Source organism: Hyperolius riggenbachi, chromosome 5, assembly GCF_040937935.1.
Source record: "Hyperolius riggenbachi isolate aHypRig1 chromosome 5, aHypRig1.pri, whole genome shotgun sequence".
NCBI classification, from domain to species: domain Eukaryota; kingdom Metazoa; phylum Chordata; class Amphibia; order Anura; family Hyperoliidae; genus Hyperolius; species Hyperolius riggenbachi.
This window is the reverse complement of record NC_090650.1, coordinates 155186430-155204128: the sequence shown is the minus strand read 5'-3', so window position 1 is coordinate 155204128 and position 17699 is coordinate 155186430. Positions and strand designations below refer to the sequence as shown.

Below are 17699 nucleotides of genomic sequence, written 5' to 3'. Positions count from 1 at the left end.
CCTGTTTATTGAACTTCTCATCTGTATTACATTTATGACTTCATGCCGACAAAATGCAAATTGCTATCCGCACGCTTCTTGTCCTCATGCAAGGCCTGGGTTGTTGTGTCTCAAAGCGTGGCCTTCTCCTCCTGCGCCGCCCTCCTCCTGTTCCATCACGTGTGCTGCTGCTGGGTTAGCGTTACCGGTCCCTTTTCCTGGAACCTCTCATCTGTATTACATTTATGACTGCATGCCGACAAAATGCAAATTGCTATCCGCACGCTTCTTGTCCTCATGCAAGGCCTGGGTTGTTGTGTCTCAAAGCGTGGCCTTCTCCTCCTGCGCCGCCCTCCTCCTGTTCCATCACGTGTGCTGCTGCTGGGTTAGCGTTACCGGTCCCTTTTCCTGGAACCTCTCATCTGTATTACATTTATGACTGCATGCCGACAAAATGCAAATTGCTATCCGCACGCTTCTTGTCCTCATGCAAGGCCTGGGTTGTTGTGTCTCAAAGCGTGGCCTTCTCCTCCTGCGCCGCCCTCCTCCTGTTCCATCACGTGTGCTGCTGCTGGGTTAGCATTACCGGTCCCTTTTCCTGGAACCTCTCATCTGTATTACATTTATGACTGCATGCCGACAAAATGCAAATTGCTATCCGCACGCTTCTTGTCCTCATGCAAGGCCTGGGTTGTTGTGTCTCAAAGCGTGGCCTTCTCCTCCTGCGCCGCCCTCCTCCTGTTCCATCACGTGTGCTGCTGCTGGGTTAGCGTTACCGGTCCCTTTTTCTGGAACCTCTCATCTGTATTACATTTATGACTGCATGCCGACAAAATGCAAATTGCTATCCGCACGCTTCTTGTCCTCATGCAAGGCCTGGGTTGTTGTGTCTCAAAGCGTGGCCTTCTCCTCCTGTGCCGCCCTCCTCCTGTTCCATCACGTGTGCTGCTGCTGGGTTAGCCTTACCGGTCCCTTTTCCTGGAACCTCTCATCTGTATTACATTTATGACTGCATGGTGACAAAAAGCATGTTACCTGTGCAAAGAAAAATGACATTTTCCGCATTTAAAAGACATTTTTTCCTTTGAAACTTTACAATCAATTTTCTCAAAAACTTTAGGTATATATTAAATAAATATTTTTTTTCCTCTTGTACCCACTCCCAAGGTGCACATACCCTGCAAATTTGGGGTATGTAGCATGTAAGGAAGCTTTACAAAGCACGAAAGTTCGGGTCCCCATTGACTTCCATTATGTTCGGAGTTCGGCGCGAACACCCGAACATCGCGGCCATGTTCGGCGATCGTTCGCGAACCCGAACATCCAGGTGTTCGCCCAACACTACTGTATGGATACCGGGTGGCAGCAGTGAGAATGACTGAGACACTCTGGTTTCTTGCCAACCACAGAGTCTGCACGGAGGTGAGGTAAGCAGCTGAGGCAAGAAGTTAATGTATTAGAATGTAAGGCTTAAAGTGTAGGGAAGGGTAGAAGTGAGTGAGGAGAGAAGGTAAGGGTAAAAGCAAATGTGAGGAGGAGGGAAGTGAGTGTGGGGAGGCACATGAGGGCAGGAAAGGCTGGAGGTGACTGCACTAGTAGATAGAGAAGCCCAGGCAGTACCCCCTTACTTTCTCCACCTGCACACCAAATGCATCTTGTGCAGTGCTTCATACTCCACCAGTGAGCACTGCCCCAGTCAGCAATAAAATAAGTCCAAAGTGCGGAGGATGATTAGGTCGGCAGCTAGGGGCTGGGGCTTCCAGGACTTCCCTATGTACTGACACTGTCCATAGAAAGATTGCATGAGGTGCAATCTTTCATTGATTGCACCTCATGCATTGATGTTGTATTTGCACACGTGCACTTTTTGCACCCATCATGCATACATATTTTGCACAGATTTTCTACAGTATGTTTTGGTTTAATACATGGACAATTAAGTGACTCATGAATATTCACTGCTCATTATCACTAATGCACTTGTCTTAGGTGCTTTTCTAAGGACATTGAGGATCAGTTCTGTCCTTAAATAAAAAAAATTATATTCATATCCTAATGTATGTTTTTGTTATTCATTTTTCCCGCATCTGGGCAACTTTGCCATTGTAATAGTAGGTTTTGAATAGATAAGATATAAATTGCATAAGATTGTAATAACTCTTGCTCTAGGTTCTTGGTATAAGGTACAATGGCTATCAGCTACAATGAACAAAACATTGGAGCAAGGCATCAAGAAACTGATTCCCAGACCAACCAGACATAGTAGATGCAGTAGTAAGCAATGTTGCTATTTTTGCAGATGACACAAACTTGTGCAGAATCATCAACTCACAGTAAGATAGGGGCTACTGCAACAGGATCTGGATAGGATGGCCATATGGGCACATAAATGGCAGATGAAATTCAATGTTGAAAAATGTAAAGTCATGCATTTTGGTCATACCAATGGTCTAGCACCATACAAAATAAATGGGATACAGTTGGGGACATCAAACTTGGAGAAGGTTTTAGGAGTACTCATCGACAACACGTTAAATAATCGTACTCAATGCCAAGCCGCTGCAGCTAAAGCTAACAAAATTTTGGGATGCATTAAAAGGGAAATAAAAACTTGTGATGCTAGCATAATATTGCCCCTATTTAACTCTCTAGTAAGGCCACATCTGGAATTTGGAATTCAGTTCTGGGCAGAGACTAGCAACAAAATAGATACGTGGGATGGAGTGTCTCAATTACCAAGAAAGGTTAGATAAACTGGATTTATTTAGTATAGAGAAAAGACGCCTTAGAGGGGATCTAAGTAACATGTATAAATACGTCAAAGGGCAATATAAAAGCTTGGCGGATGAGCTTTTTGTCCTTAGGCCTTCTCAAAGGACTAGAGGACATGATCTGCGCATGGAGGAAAAACGTTTTAGCCATTTATTTAGGAAAGGGTTCTTTACAGTAAGAGTGATTAAGATGTGGAATGCATTGCCACGGGAAGTAGTTATGGCAAATTCTATACCTGCATTTAAAGGGGGCTTAGATGCTTTCCTTGCGTTGAAAGACATCCATGGCTACAATTACTAGGAATGCCCAATGATGTTGATCCAGGCATCTTATCTGATTGCCATCTGGAGTCGGGAAGGATTTTTTTCCCTTTTGGGGCTAATTGGACCATGCCTTGTAAGGGTTTTTTGCCTTCTTCTGGATCAACAGGGATATGTAATGTGAGGGAGCAGGCTGGTGTTGTACTTTGTTCTCTGGTTGAACTCGATGGACGTATGTCTTTTTTCAACCCAAGTAACTATGTAACTGACCTTGCATTTTAGCCTCATGCACCAGGATGGATTTACACAAAATTGGAAAAGCCCTATTAGATTTCCTTGCCACTTCACAAAAAAGATCCAGTCACCTGTTTTTGTAATTCAACCATATACTTAATATACACCTTTTCATTATACATGCTAAAAAAATAATTAAACCAGAAAGGAGTCTACTTATGTGATACAGCAATACACAACTGTAATTTGACAACATTGGGCATGATTCACAAAGCTTTTTCACCTGTTTTCACCTTATACATGTTCCATTTTTAAGCTCCCAAAGAGCAAAAAAGAAAAAGAAAAAATGCAATACTGAAGTTAATCAGGAACAACTACCTTATTTTGCTTGTAAATGTGCTGAACGATTATTTTTATTAATTAGGAAATGAATAAATCAAGTGTGAAAAGTTTTGTGAATAGAGCCTATTATCATTGTGGCAAAGATATGAATGAAGAACAAATTCTATCTTACCTCCACATCTTGGAGAAAGAATACCTACTTCTCCACAGAGGATTGCGGTCAGTTTTTCTTCATCAGTAGTAGGTCTGGAATAAAATATATTAATCAGTCACCTCACTGTAATGACTAGAAATGAGCAAAAACAAAAAACAAAAAAATCCCCCCCCCCCCCCCAAAAAAAAAAAAAAACCATACAACTAGCCCATAAGCCAAGTAGAAAATATACTTCATCCAATAAAAGGCTCTAGTTTACATAAGCCACTGGATAGGGATTTTTTTCCTTTCGCAGTTAAGGTGCCCATTAATGGTACAATTTTTCACTAAGTGCAATCTTTTGATGTGATTTGAACGATCATAACTAAACTGAAGGCAATTATCGATTGTTCACATTTACTGAACAAGATTCTTTCTTCAAATCCAAACATAAAATCCAACTTCCGGATCAATTTTATCCTATTTAGCAAACAATTGTTCCTTATCGATTGCCTTCATAAATGGCTAATTTTCTATACAATTCAATCATAGAAATTGCATTGAAAGATAGCATGCTGAAAAAATTGTACCGTTAATTATAACAAACTATCAGGTACCATTAACAAAATGTTGACGCAAGGCATCAAGAAAGCCAACACGTTGTTTTTCCTGGGATAGTGGAAAATTACATCTGCTGGTAATTTTTAGATCAAGATGAGTATGTACACACATTTTCTAAAGCACTCAGGCCAATTAGAATGCCCCGTTATAGATTTTTAACATTGGATGTTCCTCCAATTGAACCACCAAGCATTTTGATGCAACATACACAAATAATCATAAATTGTTCATTGTCACACCATGACTGCTGAATTCAAGGGTCAGAATCCTGGCTAAAATCCCAACTATAGCCTTTGACTGTTGCTTCCACTGCAAATGGGAAATAAAGAGATTAGCATAATGTACCAAATTCTATGAAATTGCATTCTTTGTTTTTAAAATTCATGTTACACATACAGATCACCAAAGGTTCTCTAGAGAAGCATAGCAAACCAACTTTATCTAAATGCTGTGTGTATATGTGCCATCTTAACAAGTTTGCTGCAATCCTTGCAGTCTCATTATTAATGCAGTTTAGGTGGTTGCCATTATGACCGATTAGCATCTTTACATATCAGATGGTGCGGGAACCAGTGGTAAAGAAAGCCTTTACTCACAAAAGAGGCACTTATTACTTCCAGAAGTAGTGGCATGCCCACAGTGGTCATTTTACTTCTTCACAGTCCTGAGGTCAAATGCTATATAAACCAGACAAAAATGTGGTAGCTTTCACTAACAAATAGAACTGCTGAAAAAAAAAGAAAGAAAAGAAGCTAAATTTGGCCATACCCCATTCAATTATCAGTAGATTTTTTTTGTTTGCGATATTATGATCATAGTTATGATTGATATTACAATTGATCTAGCAATCAATTATTTTATGACTGACTAAGACCAATATGTTTCAGAACCATATTTGGAGTGATTTCAGCCCTTAATTGAGTGATAATTAAATAGTGTATGGCCGGCCTAACTGAACTCTCATCGTCTCATCTTTAAATCTTCTCCCACCACCCGCCCTGTTGAGCCTATCCCCTCTGACCTCATTACTTCCTTTTCCTTTTCCATCATACCTACCCTAACCTCTCTTCAACCTTTGCCTCTCCACTGGTACTTTTCAATCCACTTTAAAGCAAGCCCTTGTGTAACGCCTATACTCAAAAAAACCTTGTCTGGACCCCACTACCCTCCCCAACTATAGGTACATCTCTCTTTTCCTTTCCCTCCAAACTACTTGAATAACTTGTCCACTCGGAACGGATTACCTCCAACTCACTCTTTCATTATCTCCTGTTTGGCTTCTGTCCCAACCAATCCATGGAAACAGCCCTTGACCAATCCCGGTACCCCTGATGACTTGTTGGTATATAAGAAAACATGCTGGGCAGAGCTTATGTGGCAACTAGGGAGTGAGGTCCACCACATGAGGAGACAGAAGCCATTAGACAACTTACCAGGGAGAGCCAGTCACTAAACCTATTGACATGTGAGTGCATTTTTATAATAAAAGTTTGGTCTTTTTATTGTATTATGCTATGGTAGGTTCTTTCTCATGAGGTTAACTATAAAGTGGAGAAAATAGTTAGCGAAGCCCGAAGCTTGTCATGGGGTTGTGGGATGCCTAATAAGAGGCTTGATTGGACCCACGTAATGGAATCTGACTTTCCCTTTAGGGTAGGGCCTCTATTTGAGTGTATTGGTGGAGGATCAAACAGGAATACGTTTGTTATTTGAACTGGTGTTTTGAGGGCAGAAGTGATTAACTTGGAAAAAGATTTCAACTCTAATCATCCTTCTGGAACACTCCTCAGCTTTTGACACACAATGGACCATCCTACATAGACACCATCCTGCTCTCCTGCACCCCCTTGGTTGGGCTTCTTCAAGGCTCAGTCTTCAGACTTCCCTTCTTCATATATGCTTATGGTCCCGAGCAACTTAGCTCTTTTGGCTTCCAGTATATGCAGATGACACCCAAATCTATTTCTTAGCTCCTAATTTAGCTAAATCAACAGCTTATATAAGGTGAGGTAGGAGGCGCCCGTGACGGACAGATGTAATATTATGCGGATAGTTACAGTTTTTTGTGGGTGGTTATAGCTTTACTTTTCGGCCAGTGTAGTAATAAAACATAAAGGATGGTCCTACCTTAAGAAGAGCAGTCCATCCACTTACTGATTTTGCGAATAAATAACTTTATTGGGCACTTTAAAATTGACAACGCGTTTCGCGGAAAAACCGCTTCCTCAGGTCGAGTAATGTACCCTAAGAAACATATATACACACAAGACAACTTAAAATAGTACACAATCTCCATTACATTAAATACAGAAAAATACAGAAAGAACCATGCTAATGTAACCGTATAGTTAAAATTCATGTTAAGCACTAATCATATAATATATACTAACAAACAACATACTAATATCATATATTGAGTAAGACCAAACCTCCGCATCCAGGACTCATATAGTGGTGCGGAGCATTAACACACATACATGTGTATACCCATATAAATATATAAATACATAAAATACAGAGCATGTGTATGGGAAGAGCTTCTAGAGGGGTATGTCAGGCTATATAAAATCAAAGTGGTGCTGATGAATGTTAGATAACATAGGCAGTGCGGGGGGGGCAAAAGAAGGACTTTCTAGGGGATAAAAACTAACATGGTAGAAAATTAGTATTACAGCTTACCTCCAGGTAATGGAGTGGCCATCTCGGGCGCCTGTGTGTAGCGGCGCTCGTGTCCGGAAAGGTTTAAATATGGGTTACTTCCTAGTAACCGCTGTGTGTGCAAAGCGCACCCACGTGATCCGTAACGCGCCGCGTCATCACGCCAGACGCCGCGCGTGACGTCATAGGTTACATAACGGCTGAATGTATTCAGACGGGGCACGAAGGCGGGGGTTAGAGGCGTCTCTTCGTTCCCCAGCAACCAACTTACGTGCTGGGGAAGGTCTCTGCCCCCATCTGTAGTGCCCAGTGAGTTCTCCATTTTGTTGTAGCCGCTGGATAGCGGCAGTCTGTGGGGGAATTTTTTTATAATAAAAACTTCATTAAAATTGGATAGTACACGCTGTATTAACAAAATTTAAGTCACTAAATTAATGTTAAAAACTATGTGGATAAAATACTATGTAAATAAAAATATATGCAAAGAAGGCACATGTACGCAGGGCCATATAAAGTATCTTAGAAACCAATAAAGTATTCGTATATATGTATATATGTATGTATGTATATATGTATATGTGTGTATGTATATATATATATATATATATATATATATATATATATATATATATATATATATATATATATATATATATATATATATATATATATATATATATATATATATATATATATATATATATATATATATATATATATAAAAACCTGGTCCGTTTCTTAAGCTATACAAGGCTTCTAATATGTGTCTAGGAAATTGGGAGAATTAATTATAGTAATACAGGCCATAATGGGGTAAGGGAACGTGGACTTGTGTAGTTCATAATGGAAACATAGGGGTCATGGCTCAAATTTTCAAGTGGGAAACTATGCATTGGTAGTCTTGCCAGGTAGTATGTAATACGTGTAGGTCTAACGGGTGGTCCTAACCGGGGTCCTAAAATGGGCGTGGCAGAAGCATAAATTAAGGTGTACGGTGGTAACCTATGGATATTGATGGTACATCAGGAAATGTATACAGATACACTGTAAGGTTTTTTTCTAGAGGTTGTGTTCCAGACAGATATTTAGTCCTTCTGGTTGTAAGGTACCTAATTTAAAAATCCAATACATTTCTCTACTTTTGAGTTTTCCAGTCCTATTATGAATTGATTCTGGGATCTGCTCGATAGGGCAGATGGTGGTATCTCTATGGCTACAATTATGTGCAGTTTTGTAGTGCCTAGATAGGCCATGTTTGAGGAAACCTTTTGTAATGTTCCTCCTGTGCTCTCCCCATCTTGAGCGAAGCTGTTGAGTGGTTCGTCCCACATATTGTAGTCCACAGGGACAAGTTATTAGATATATTACGAAATTACTAGAGCAGTCCATAGTCTGATGAATTGGGTGAGTCTCTCTCTCCAGTAGTACTCGAGCAGAAGTTTGTGGCCTGTTGGTTTATCTTTTTGCAACAAAGGCATCTAGGTTGCATACAGCAGGAGACCATACTCCGTTCCCTGTTGGTTGTTTGGGCTCCCTCCCATTTTTGTGTTTTAGGGTTAGTGATGCGACTGGGGGCCAGTATATTTTTTAGTGTCTTAGCCCTACGAAAAATTACCCTAGGCTTGGGTCTGAGGTCGGCCTTAAGTAGGGGGTCCATCTGTAAAAGTGGCCATGCTTTTCCTATGACCTCCTTGATTGCTTTATGTTGGCTAGAGAACCTTGTGATAAAATTTATCTCTTTGTTCCCTTCTTCTATGTTGGTATTTCTCCTTGCGTGTATAAGGGAATTTCTATCAGTGTATCTGGCCTTCTTTCTTGCCTCATTGACCAGTTTTTTAGGGTAGTGCCTAGCGGCGAACTTGTTGGTAAGGACCTGGGCTTGTTTATCAAAGGTTTTTAGATCACTACAGTTCTTTCGGACCCTAAGAAACTGCCCATAAGGAATATTTTTCTTCCAAGGTTTGTGGTGACAACTTTTATAGTGGATATATGAATTAGCGTCCACCGTTTTAAAGAAATTCTTTGATTTAATTATTTCTCCCTCGTGGTATAGCGTTAAGTCTAAATATTCGATTTGGCTGGCACTATGATTGGATGTGAAAGTGAGGCCCCAATCATTATTGTTTAAGTAATCACAGAAGCTTTTAATCGAGGAACGCATACTGGGCCCCAAAAACCCCTTCACCTCAAACATAATAATGTACAAAAGATATATTGACGACCTTATCGTCATTTGGGACGGTGATGAAGACTCGATTAAAAGCTTCTGTGATTACTTAAACAATAATGATTGGGGCCTCACTTTCACATCCAATCATAGTGCCAGCCAAATCGAATATTTAGACTTAACGCTATACCACGAGGGAGAAATAATTAAATCAAAGAATTTCTTTAAAACGGTGGACGCTAATTCATATATCCACTATAAAAGTTGTCACCACAAACCTTGGAAGAAAAATATTCCTTATGGGCAGTTTCTTAGGGTCCGAAAGAACTGTAGTGATCTAAAAACCTTTGATAAACAAGCCCAGGTCCTTACCAACAAGTTCGCCGCTAGGCACTACCCTAAAAAACTGGTCAATGAGGCAAGAAAGAAGGCCAGATACACTGATAGAAATTCCCTTATACACGCAAGGAGAAATACCAACATAGAAGAAGGGAACAAAGAGATAAATTTTATCACAAGGTTCTCTAGCCAACATAAAGCAATCAAGGAGGTCATAGGAAAAGCATGGCCACTTTTACAGATGGACCCCCTACTTAAGGCCGACCTCAGACCCAAGCCTAGGGTAATTTTTCGTAGGGCTAAGACACTAAAAAATATACTGGCCCCCAGTCGCATCACTAACCCTAAAACACAAAAATGGGAGGGAGCCCAAACAACCAACAGAGAACGGAGTATGGTCTCCTGCTGTATGCAACCTAGATGCCTTTGTTGCAAAAAGATAAACCAACAGGCCACAAACTTCTGCTCGAGTACTACTGGAGAGACTCACCCAATTCATCAGACTATGGACTGCTCTAGTAATTTCGTAATATATCTAATAACTTGTCCCTGTGGACTACAATATGTGGGACGAACCACTCAACAGCTTCGCTCAAGATGGGGAGAGCACAGGAGGAACATTACAAAAAGTTTCCTCAAACATGGCCTATCTAGGCACTACAAAACTGCACATAATTGTAGCCATAGAGATACCACCATCTGCCCTATCGAGCAGATCCCAGAATCAATTCATAATAGGACTGGAAAACTCAAAAGTAGAGAAATGTATTGGATTTTTAAATTAGGTACCTTACAACCAGAAGGACTAAATATCTGTCTGGAACACAACCTCTAGAAAAAACCTTACAGTGTATCTGTATACATTTCCTGATGTACCATCAATATCCATAGGTTACCACCGTACACCTTAATTTATGCTTCTGCCACGCCCATTTTAGGACCCCGGTTAGGACCACCTGTTAGACCTACACGTATTACCTACTACCTGGCAAGACTACCAATGCATAGTTTCCCACTTGAAAATTTGAGCCATGACCCCTATGTTTCCATTATGAACTACACAAGTCCACGTTCCCTTACCCCATTATGGCCTGTATTACTATAATTAATTCTCCCAATTTCCTAGACACATATTAGAAGCCTTGTATAGCTTAAGAAACGGACCAGGTTGCTATATATATATATATATATATATATATATATATATATATATATATATATATATATATATATATATATATATATATATATATATATAGATATATATATATATATATATATATATATATATATATATATATATATATACATATATACATATATACATATATATACATATATACATATATATACATATACATATATACACACACATATACATATATATATATATATATATATATATATATATATATATATATATATATATATATATATACATACATACATACATACATACATACATACATACATACATACATATATACATATATACGAATACTTTATTGGTTTCTAAGATACTTTATATGGCCCTGCGTACATGTGCCTTCTTTGCATATATTTTTATTTACATAGTATTTTATCCACATAGTTTTTAACATTAATTTAGTGACTTAAATTTTGTTAATACAGCGTGTACTATCCAATTTTAATGAAGTTTTTATTATAAAAAAATTCCCCCACAGACTGCCGCTATCCAGCGGCTACAACAAAATGGAGAACTCACTGGGCACTACAGATGGGGGCAGAGACCTTCCCCAGCACGTAAGTTGGTTGCTGGGGAACGAAGAGACGCCTCTAACCCCCGCCTTCGTGCCCCGTCTGAATACATTCAGCCGTTATGTAACCTATGACGTCACGCGCGGCGTCTGGCGTGATGACGCGGCGCGTTACGGATCACGTGGGTGCGCTTTGCACACACAGCGGTTACTAGGAAGTAACCCATATTTAAACCTTTCCGGACACGAGCGCCGCTACACACAGGCGCCCGAGATGGCCACTCCATTACCTGGAGGTAAGCTGTAATACTAATTTTCTACCATGTTAGTTTTTATCCCCTAGAAAGTCCTTCTTTTGCCCCCCCCCCCCCCCCCCCCCCCCGCACTGCCTATGTTATCTAACATTCATCAGCACCACTTTGATTTTATATAGCCTGACATACCCCTCTAGAAGCTCTTCCCATACACATGCTCTGTATTTTATGTATTTATATATTTATATGGGTATACACATGTATGTGTGTTTATGCTCCGCACCACTATATAAGTCCTGGATGCGGAGGTTTGGTCTTACTCAATATATGATATTAGTATGTTGTTTGTTAGTATATATTATATGATTAGTGCTTAACATGAATTTTAACTATATGGTTACATTAGCATGGTTCTTTCTGTATTTTTCTGTATTATTTAATGTAATGGAGATTGTGTACTATTTTAAGTTGTCTTGTGTGTATATATGTTTCTTAGGGTACATTACTCGACCTGAGGAAGCGGTTTTTCCGCGAAACGCGTTGTCAATTTTAAAGTGCCCAATAAAGTTATTTATTCGCAAAATCAGTAAGTGGATGGACTGCTCTTCTTAAGGTAGGACCATCCTTTATGTTTTATTACTACACTGGCCGAAAATTAAAGCTATAACCACCCACAAAAAACTGTAACTATCCGCATAATATTACATCTGTCCGTCACGGGCGCCTCCTACCTCACCTTATCTGACGTTTCCCCCGATTCGGGGTTACCACTTTGGCAAGTGGAACTTTTTAAAGGAGCAGCGACCACCCAAGGACAAGGCCGAGCGAGGACGGTACTTCCCCGCATGCGCTCTAAGTGGTTGCTTGTATTGCAACCCAGCTTTGTGAGTACGATTACATAAGAATTAATTTATACTATCACCCTAAACCCGCAATACTACACTAGATTGGGCTCCTGGTTTTTCCTCCCGTCCTTTTTTCTATCCTATCACAGCCATAAATCAACAGCTTGCATTCCTGACTGCCTCAATGTTATCTCCTCTATCATCCTCCGCTTTCTGAAAATTAACTAAAACTGAAATGGTTATTTTTCTGCCACATGATTTAGTGCCCCTGACTGACAGAACTATCAATGTAGAGTTGTAGACAACACTACAATAATCCCTATCTACCACCTGTCGTCTCCACCGAAAGATCATTTACTGCATTTGCCACTTTCTTACTCAGGACGCTACTAAATTTCTTGCACACATACACAGATAATGTTGTGTCTTGACTACTGCAACTCCCTTCTCTGTGGCCTACCTGCTAATTCACTGGCCCTGCTCCAGTCCATGATGAACAACAACTCATCCACCTCCCCTCTCACTCCTCTAATTCTAACCCACTCTGTCATTCCATGTATTACAAAGCAGTCCATGTACCTACAAAGCAGTCTACCCCTCCCTGCAGGGCTAGTTCTCTCATGAAGCAAGGTGAAACATTTGCATCAGGTGCAGAATGTTTGTACTGTGTTTACACTAACCGCATAATGCAGTCAGAGTAGGATGAGAAGGGAGAGGAGAGCAAGCAAGGGGAAGAGGTCATCATTGGAGAAAATCAGCTTGTTATGCTGTGTGAGGAGTCTGACAGAGAGGAGGGGGAAGGCAGCAGAGCAGCAGTGTTTTATTTGACTTGCACAGTAGAAGGGAGGAGGTGGCACTGAAGTCCTGACAGGAGGCATGAAGTGGCTGTGGGTGAGCAGTTTGTCACAGACTCAGGCCCAGTGCACACAGAGTGGTTTTAGCAGCGATCCGCCTGTGAAAACGCTCTAAACCTGCCTAAAATCGCTCTGAAATCAGCTCCAAAAACCGGTAGCGTTTTGAGGATCTGCTAGCGGTTTTGGTGTGCACTGGGCCTTACAGCCAGCCAGTGTGCTATTGTGTTGAGCTGCATGTCATGATGTGAGAACATTAAATGAAGCAGAGTAAATTATCGGGTCTTGTGCGATTATTCCAAATCGGGGGGGGGGGGGGGGGGGGGGCATCCTCACAAGTTTGCCTCAGGCAGAATACAACTATAGAACCGACCCAGTCACCCAGCTTAACTACACTGTTCTCCAGATACTGTTCCTGCATGTAATCTTCACTCTACTAATTATATTCTCATCTCTAGTTACTTCTTCTCTTTCTCGCTTAAAGGGAACCTAAACTGAGAAGCATATGGATTTTTCCTTTTAAAATAATACTAGTTGCTTAACTCTCCTGCTGATCCTGTGTCTCTAATACTTTTAGCCACAGCCCCTCAACAAGCATGCAGATCAGGTGCTCTGACTGAAGTCAGGCTGGATTAGCTGCATGCAGGCCCGGCCCTAGACTTTTTGCTGCCTGAGGCAAACTTTAAAGAAATCGCCGCCCCCCCCCCCAAGCCGTGGGTGCAAGGGGCCGCCGAGCTGGAGGGGATAGCGGGCAGGAAAGGGGTATTAGGCCTAGCGGCGGGGAGGGGGTCGGACCCCCCCTCCCTCGCCTAGGTCCCCTGTCCTCTGCTCCCCTCCAGCTTTAAAGAGTTAAGTTGCTGCAGCTATTGTAAGAGGCACGGGCAGGGATCACTCACCTTTTCCGCGTTCCAAGGTGCGCTCCACTGACGTCACTTCCTGTAACGCCATCCACTTGCAATACAGTGGGCGGCGTAGCAGGAAGTGACGTCAGTGGAGCGCACGCTGGAGTGTGGAAGAGGTGAGTGATCCCCACCCGTGCCTCTTACAATAGCGGCGGCAACTTAACTTAAGGCTGGAGGGGAGCGGAGGATGGGGGAACCAGGTGAGGGAGGGGGGGTCCGACCCCCCTCCCCGCCGCTAGGCCCAATACCCCCTTCCTGCCCGCTATTACCTCCAGCTCGGGCGGCCCCCCACACCCACGGACGGGTGGGTGCCGCCCCCCCAGAAGTGCCGCCTTAGGCAGAAGTTTCACCCCGCCTCATGGGCGGACCGGCCCTGGCTGCATGCTTGTTTCAGGTATGAGATCCAGATACTACTGCAGAAAGAGAGCACCAGGACTGCCAGGCAACTGGTATTGTTTAAAAGGAAACATCCATATCCCTCTCAGTTAAGGTTCCCTTTAAAGGGCAACTGAAGTGAGATGGCCATGGAGGCTGCCATATTTATTTCCTTTTAAACAATACCAGTTGCCTGGCTGCCCTGCTGGTCTATTTGGCTGCAGTGGTGGCTGAATAATACCAGAAACAAGCATGCAGCTAATCTTGTCAGATCTGACAATGTCAGAAACACCTGATATGCTGCATGCTTGTTCAGGGTCTATGGCTAAAAGTATTAGAGACAGATTATCAGCAGGATAGCCAGGCAACTGGTATTGCTTAAAAGGAAATAAATATGGCAGTCTCCATATCCCTCTCTCTTCAGTTGTCCTTTAAAAAAAGTCCTCTCTCAGATGTCCCCACTTCTATAGAACTCCCTTCCCCAATCTGTTCATCACTCACACTCCCTATATTCATGCGCAATTTGAAGATTCACCTTTTCAGACACATATAATCTCATTTTATGCCTGGCATACACGGGTCGATCCGGCGACCAATTAGCCGTCGGATCGACTCCCGCCGCGTCCCTGCGGATCAATTCCCGCCGGCGCTCCTTATCAGCCGCTCGATTTCCCGCTATTGTCCGCCGGCGGGGATCGAGCGGGGAATCTATCCGGCAGGTCATCGGACCTGTCGGATATTATCAATCGAGCAATCAGCGGCTCGATTGATAAGCCTGCAGTCGAGCCGTGTATGCCAGGCATAAAACATTAAATTCACCACCACATTACCAGTCCTTGTGCACAGCTTCCCCCTACCTATTGTTCTACTCCTACCCCTCAAACTAAGCTAATTTGGCCAGGGCTGTCTCCCATTATGTGTGATCATTCCTGTGTAAAGTGGTTAAATATTTTCCACCTTCATCTATGATGCATAGCCAACCCGTGTTCATCTTTCTGTAACCCATTGCCTTGTAACTGTCTATGCTGTATATTCTTTTTCTGTGCTTCCCAAAGCTGACCTCAAGTACCACCAACCGTGCATGTTTTGGAGACAACTGCACATATTCATAGATGACGTAATTAGGAGATTAAGTGACTATCTCCCCAAACTAGGGCCATTCTCATCGGTATACACCATTGTAATGTGACTTATGACTGTACTAAAAATTGTTAATAGAAGGATTTCCAGTGCATGAACAGGTGGAGAACATAGATGTTGAGAAGTTTTGAATAAAGTTTGTTCTAAGGGTTAAACTCTGGATAACTGGTGTTTTTCATGTACAGAAGTCAGTTTTTATGAACTCTCCCACCTCATCTTGTCTGTCTTTTAGTCAAAACTAAGATTATGCACAGTCAAACTCTGCTGTTCGTTACATGGTAAAACCAATAAAAACTTCTGCTGTGCACGAGGTTTGACATATGCATGTATCAATATAATGTATTATGTCTTGATTGGCTATGATTAAGAGCTAGTGCAGCTCGAAACATGTCAGCTTTCTGATGCATGTGTTGTTATTGGATATGTCCTAAATAAAGAGTCGGAACCTTGGACAAGTGCGGACCTTTGCTTTTTGTTATGTCTCGATTGGCTAACAAGATATTATGTACGCTAAATATTCAATAAGATGATTTCGTTTTTTTAGACATCACAGCTATTGATCTTATTCATATTTTTCAGAACATAAGACGCTTCAGACTGTAAGATGCACCTAGGTGCGTCTTTATAGGACAAAAACCAGGGGGGGGGGGGAAATGTACTAAACCTGTGCATCTTATAGTGCAGGGGCATCTTGTGGGGGGCGGAGGACACAGGGGAGCAAACTGGGGACAATACAGGGAGTCCTTGACATGGGCGTTCGTAAGTTGGGGCCTTGCCTTGAATTCCTTACTTAATAGGTACTGACCCTAGCCAGGATTCAAACCCTGGTCTAACATGTCAAAGGCGGTGCCGTTAACCAGTACACGATGTATAATATAATATACACACAATAAATATATTATATCTTACTAATAATATAAATGCAAGAGCTTGGATGTTTGTTAGTCACGCAACAATGGCTCGACAGGTTTGAATGAAATTTGCCACACACACATAGTACATTACCTGGAACATATAGGGTACTTTTTCCCAATAACCAAAAAGTGGGTGGAAAGTCGGAAACAAATTCAAATTTCATTGGGAAAATGTAAACTGCAGCCTTGACCAGCTGTGCAAAGTTTGAGAACCCCACCATTAACAGTGTAAGAATGGCTGCAGTTTACATTTTCCCAGTGAAATTTATATTTGTCTCTGCCCACTTTTTAGTTATGGAGATAAAAAGTATCCTATATAGGGATGCTCACTGGATTCCGCAGAATTGTTAATTCCGTGATTCCGGATGGAATTAGGTAAATTCCGATTCCGGTAGTCGGAACAGAATTGCTAAACCTCTCAAACAGAATTCCGCTGAAATTTTTTTTTTATTTCCGCAGAATTTTCTGGAAAAACAAAAAAAATCTCTCTCTCTTTCAAAACAGCTTACATACCATGGCTGGGATTTGAACCCAGGTCTCAGTGTGTAGTAGGTATCTGTCTTACCCCCTAGACCACCAACCACACTACATGCTAAAGCTGGCCTAGCATGTACCATTATGATCAATCCAATAGAAAAAGTAGCATGATTAAGGAATTGTACTTTTTTAAAAGCCAGCTTACATACCTTGGCCGGGATTTGAACCCTTTGAACCCAGGTCTCAGTGTGTAGTAGGTATCTGACTTACCCCCTAGACCACCAACCACACTACATGCTAAAGCAAGCCTAGCATGTACCATTATGATCAATCCAATAGAAAAAGTAGCATGATTAAGTATTTGTAATTTTTCAAAAGCCAGCTTACATACCTTGGCCGGGATTTGCTACTTTTTCTATTGGATTGATCATAATGGTACATGCTAGGCTGGCTTAAGCATGTAGTATGGTTGGTGGTCTAGGGGGTAAGTCAGATGCCTACTACACACAGACCTGGGTTCAATTCCCAGCCAAGGTATTTAAGCTGGCTTTTGAAAAAAAGTACAAATCCTTAAAGTGAACCTTCAGACTAAAAATTGACTCAGCAGCACTGGAAAGGCCTGGTGTTTCTTTAACTGTTTCACAGCATCAGAACTTTTTTTCTCTTATACAAGCCTCATTTTTAGCTGCACAGAAAAAAACTGCCCGGGCATTTTTCC

General features: G+C 41.6%; 1 protein-coding gene across 1 annotated transcript in view; it reads right to left on the bottom strand.

The window, feature by feature from the left end:
* The window catches only part of LOC137517534 (mediator of RNA polymerase II transcription subunit 1-like), a 272907-nt gene that overhangs the window by 176895 nt on the left and 78313 nt on the right, over positions 1 to 17699 (bottom strand). The window contains exon 6 of the mRNA XM_068234521.1: positions 3760 to 3833. Within this exon, the coding sequence (XP_068090622.1) occupies positions 3760 to 3833 (74 nt within the window). The remainder of the gene's footprint in view (positions 1 to 3759; positions 3834 to 17699) is intronic.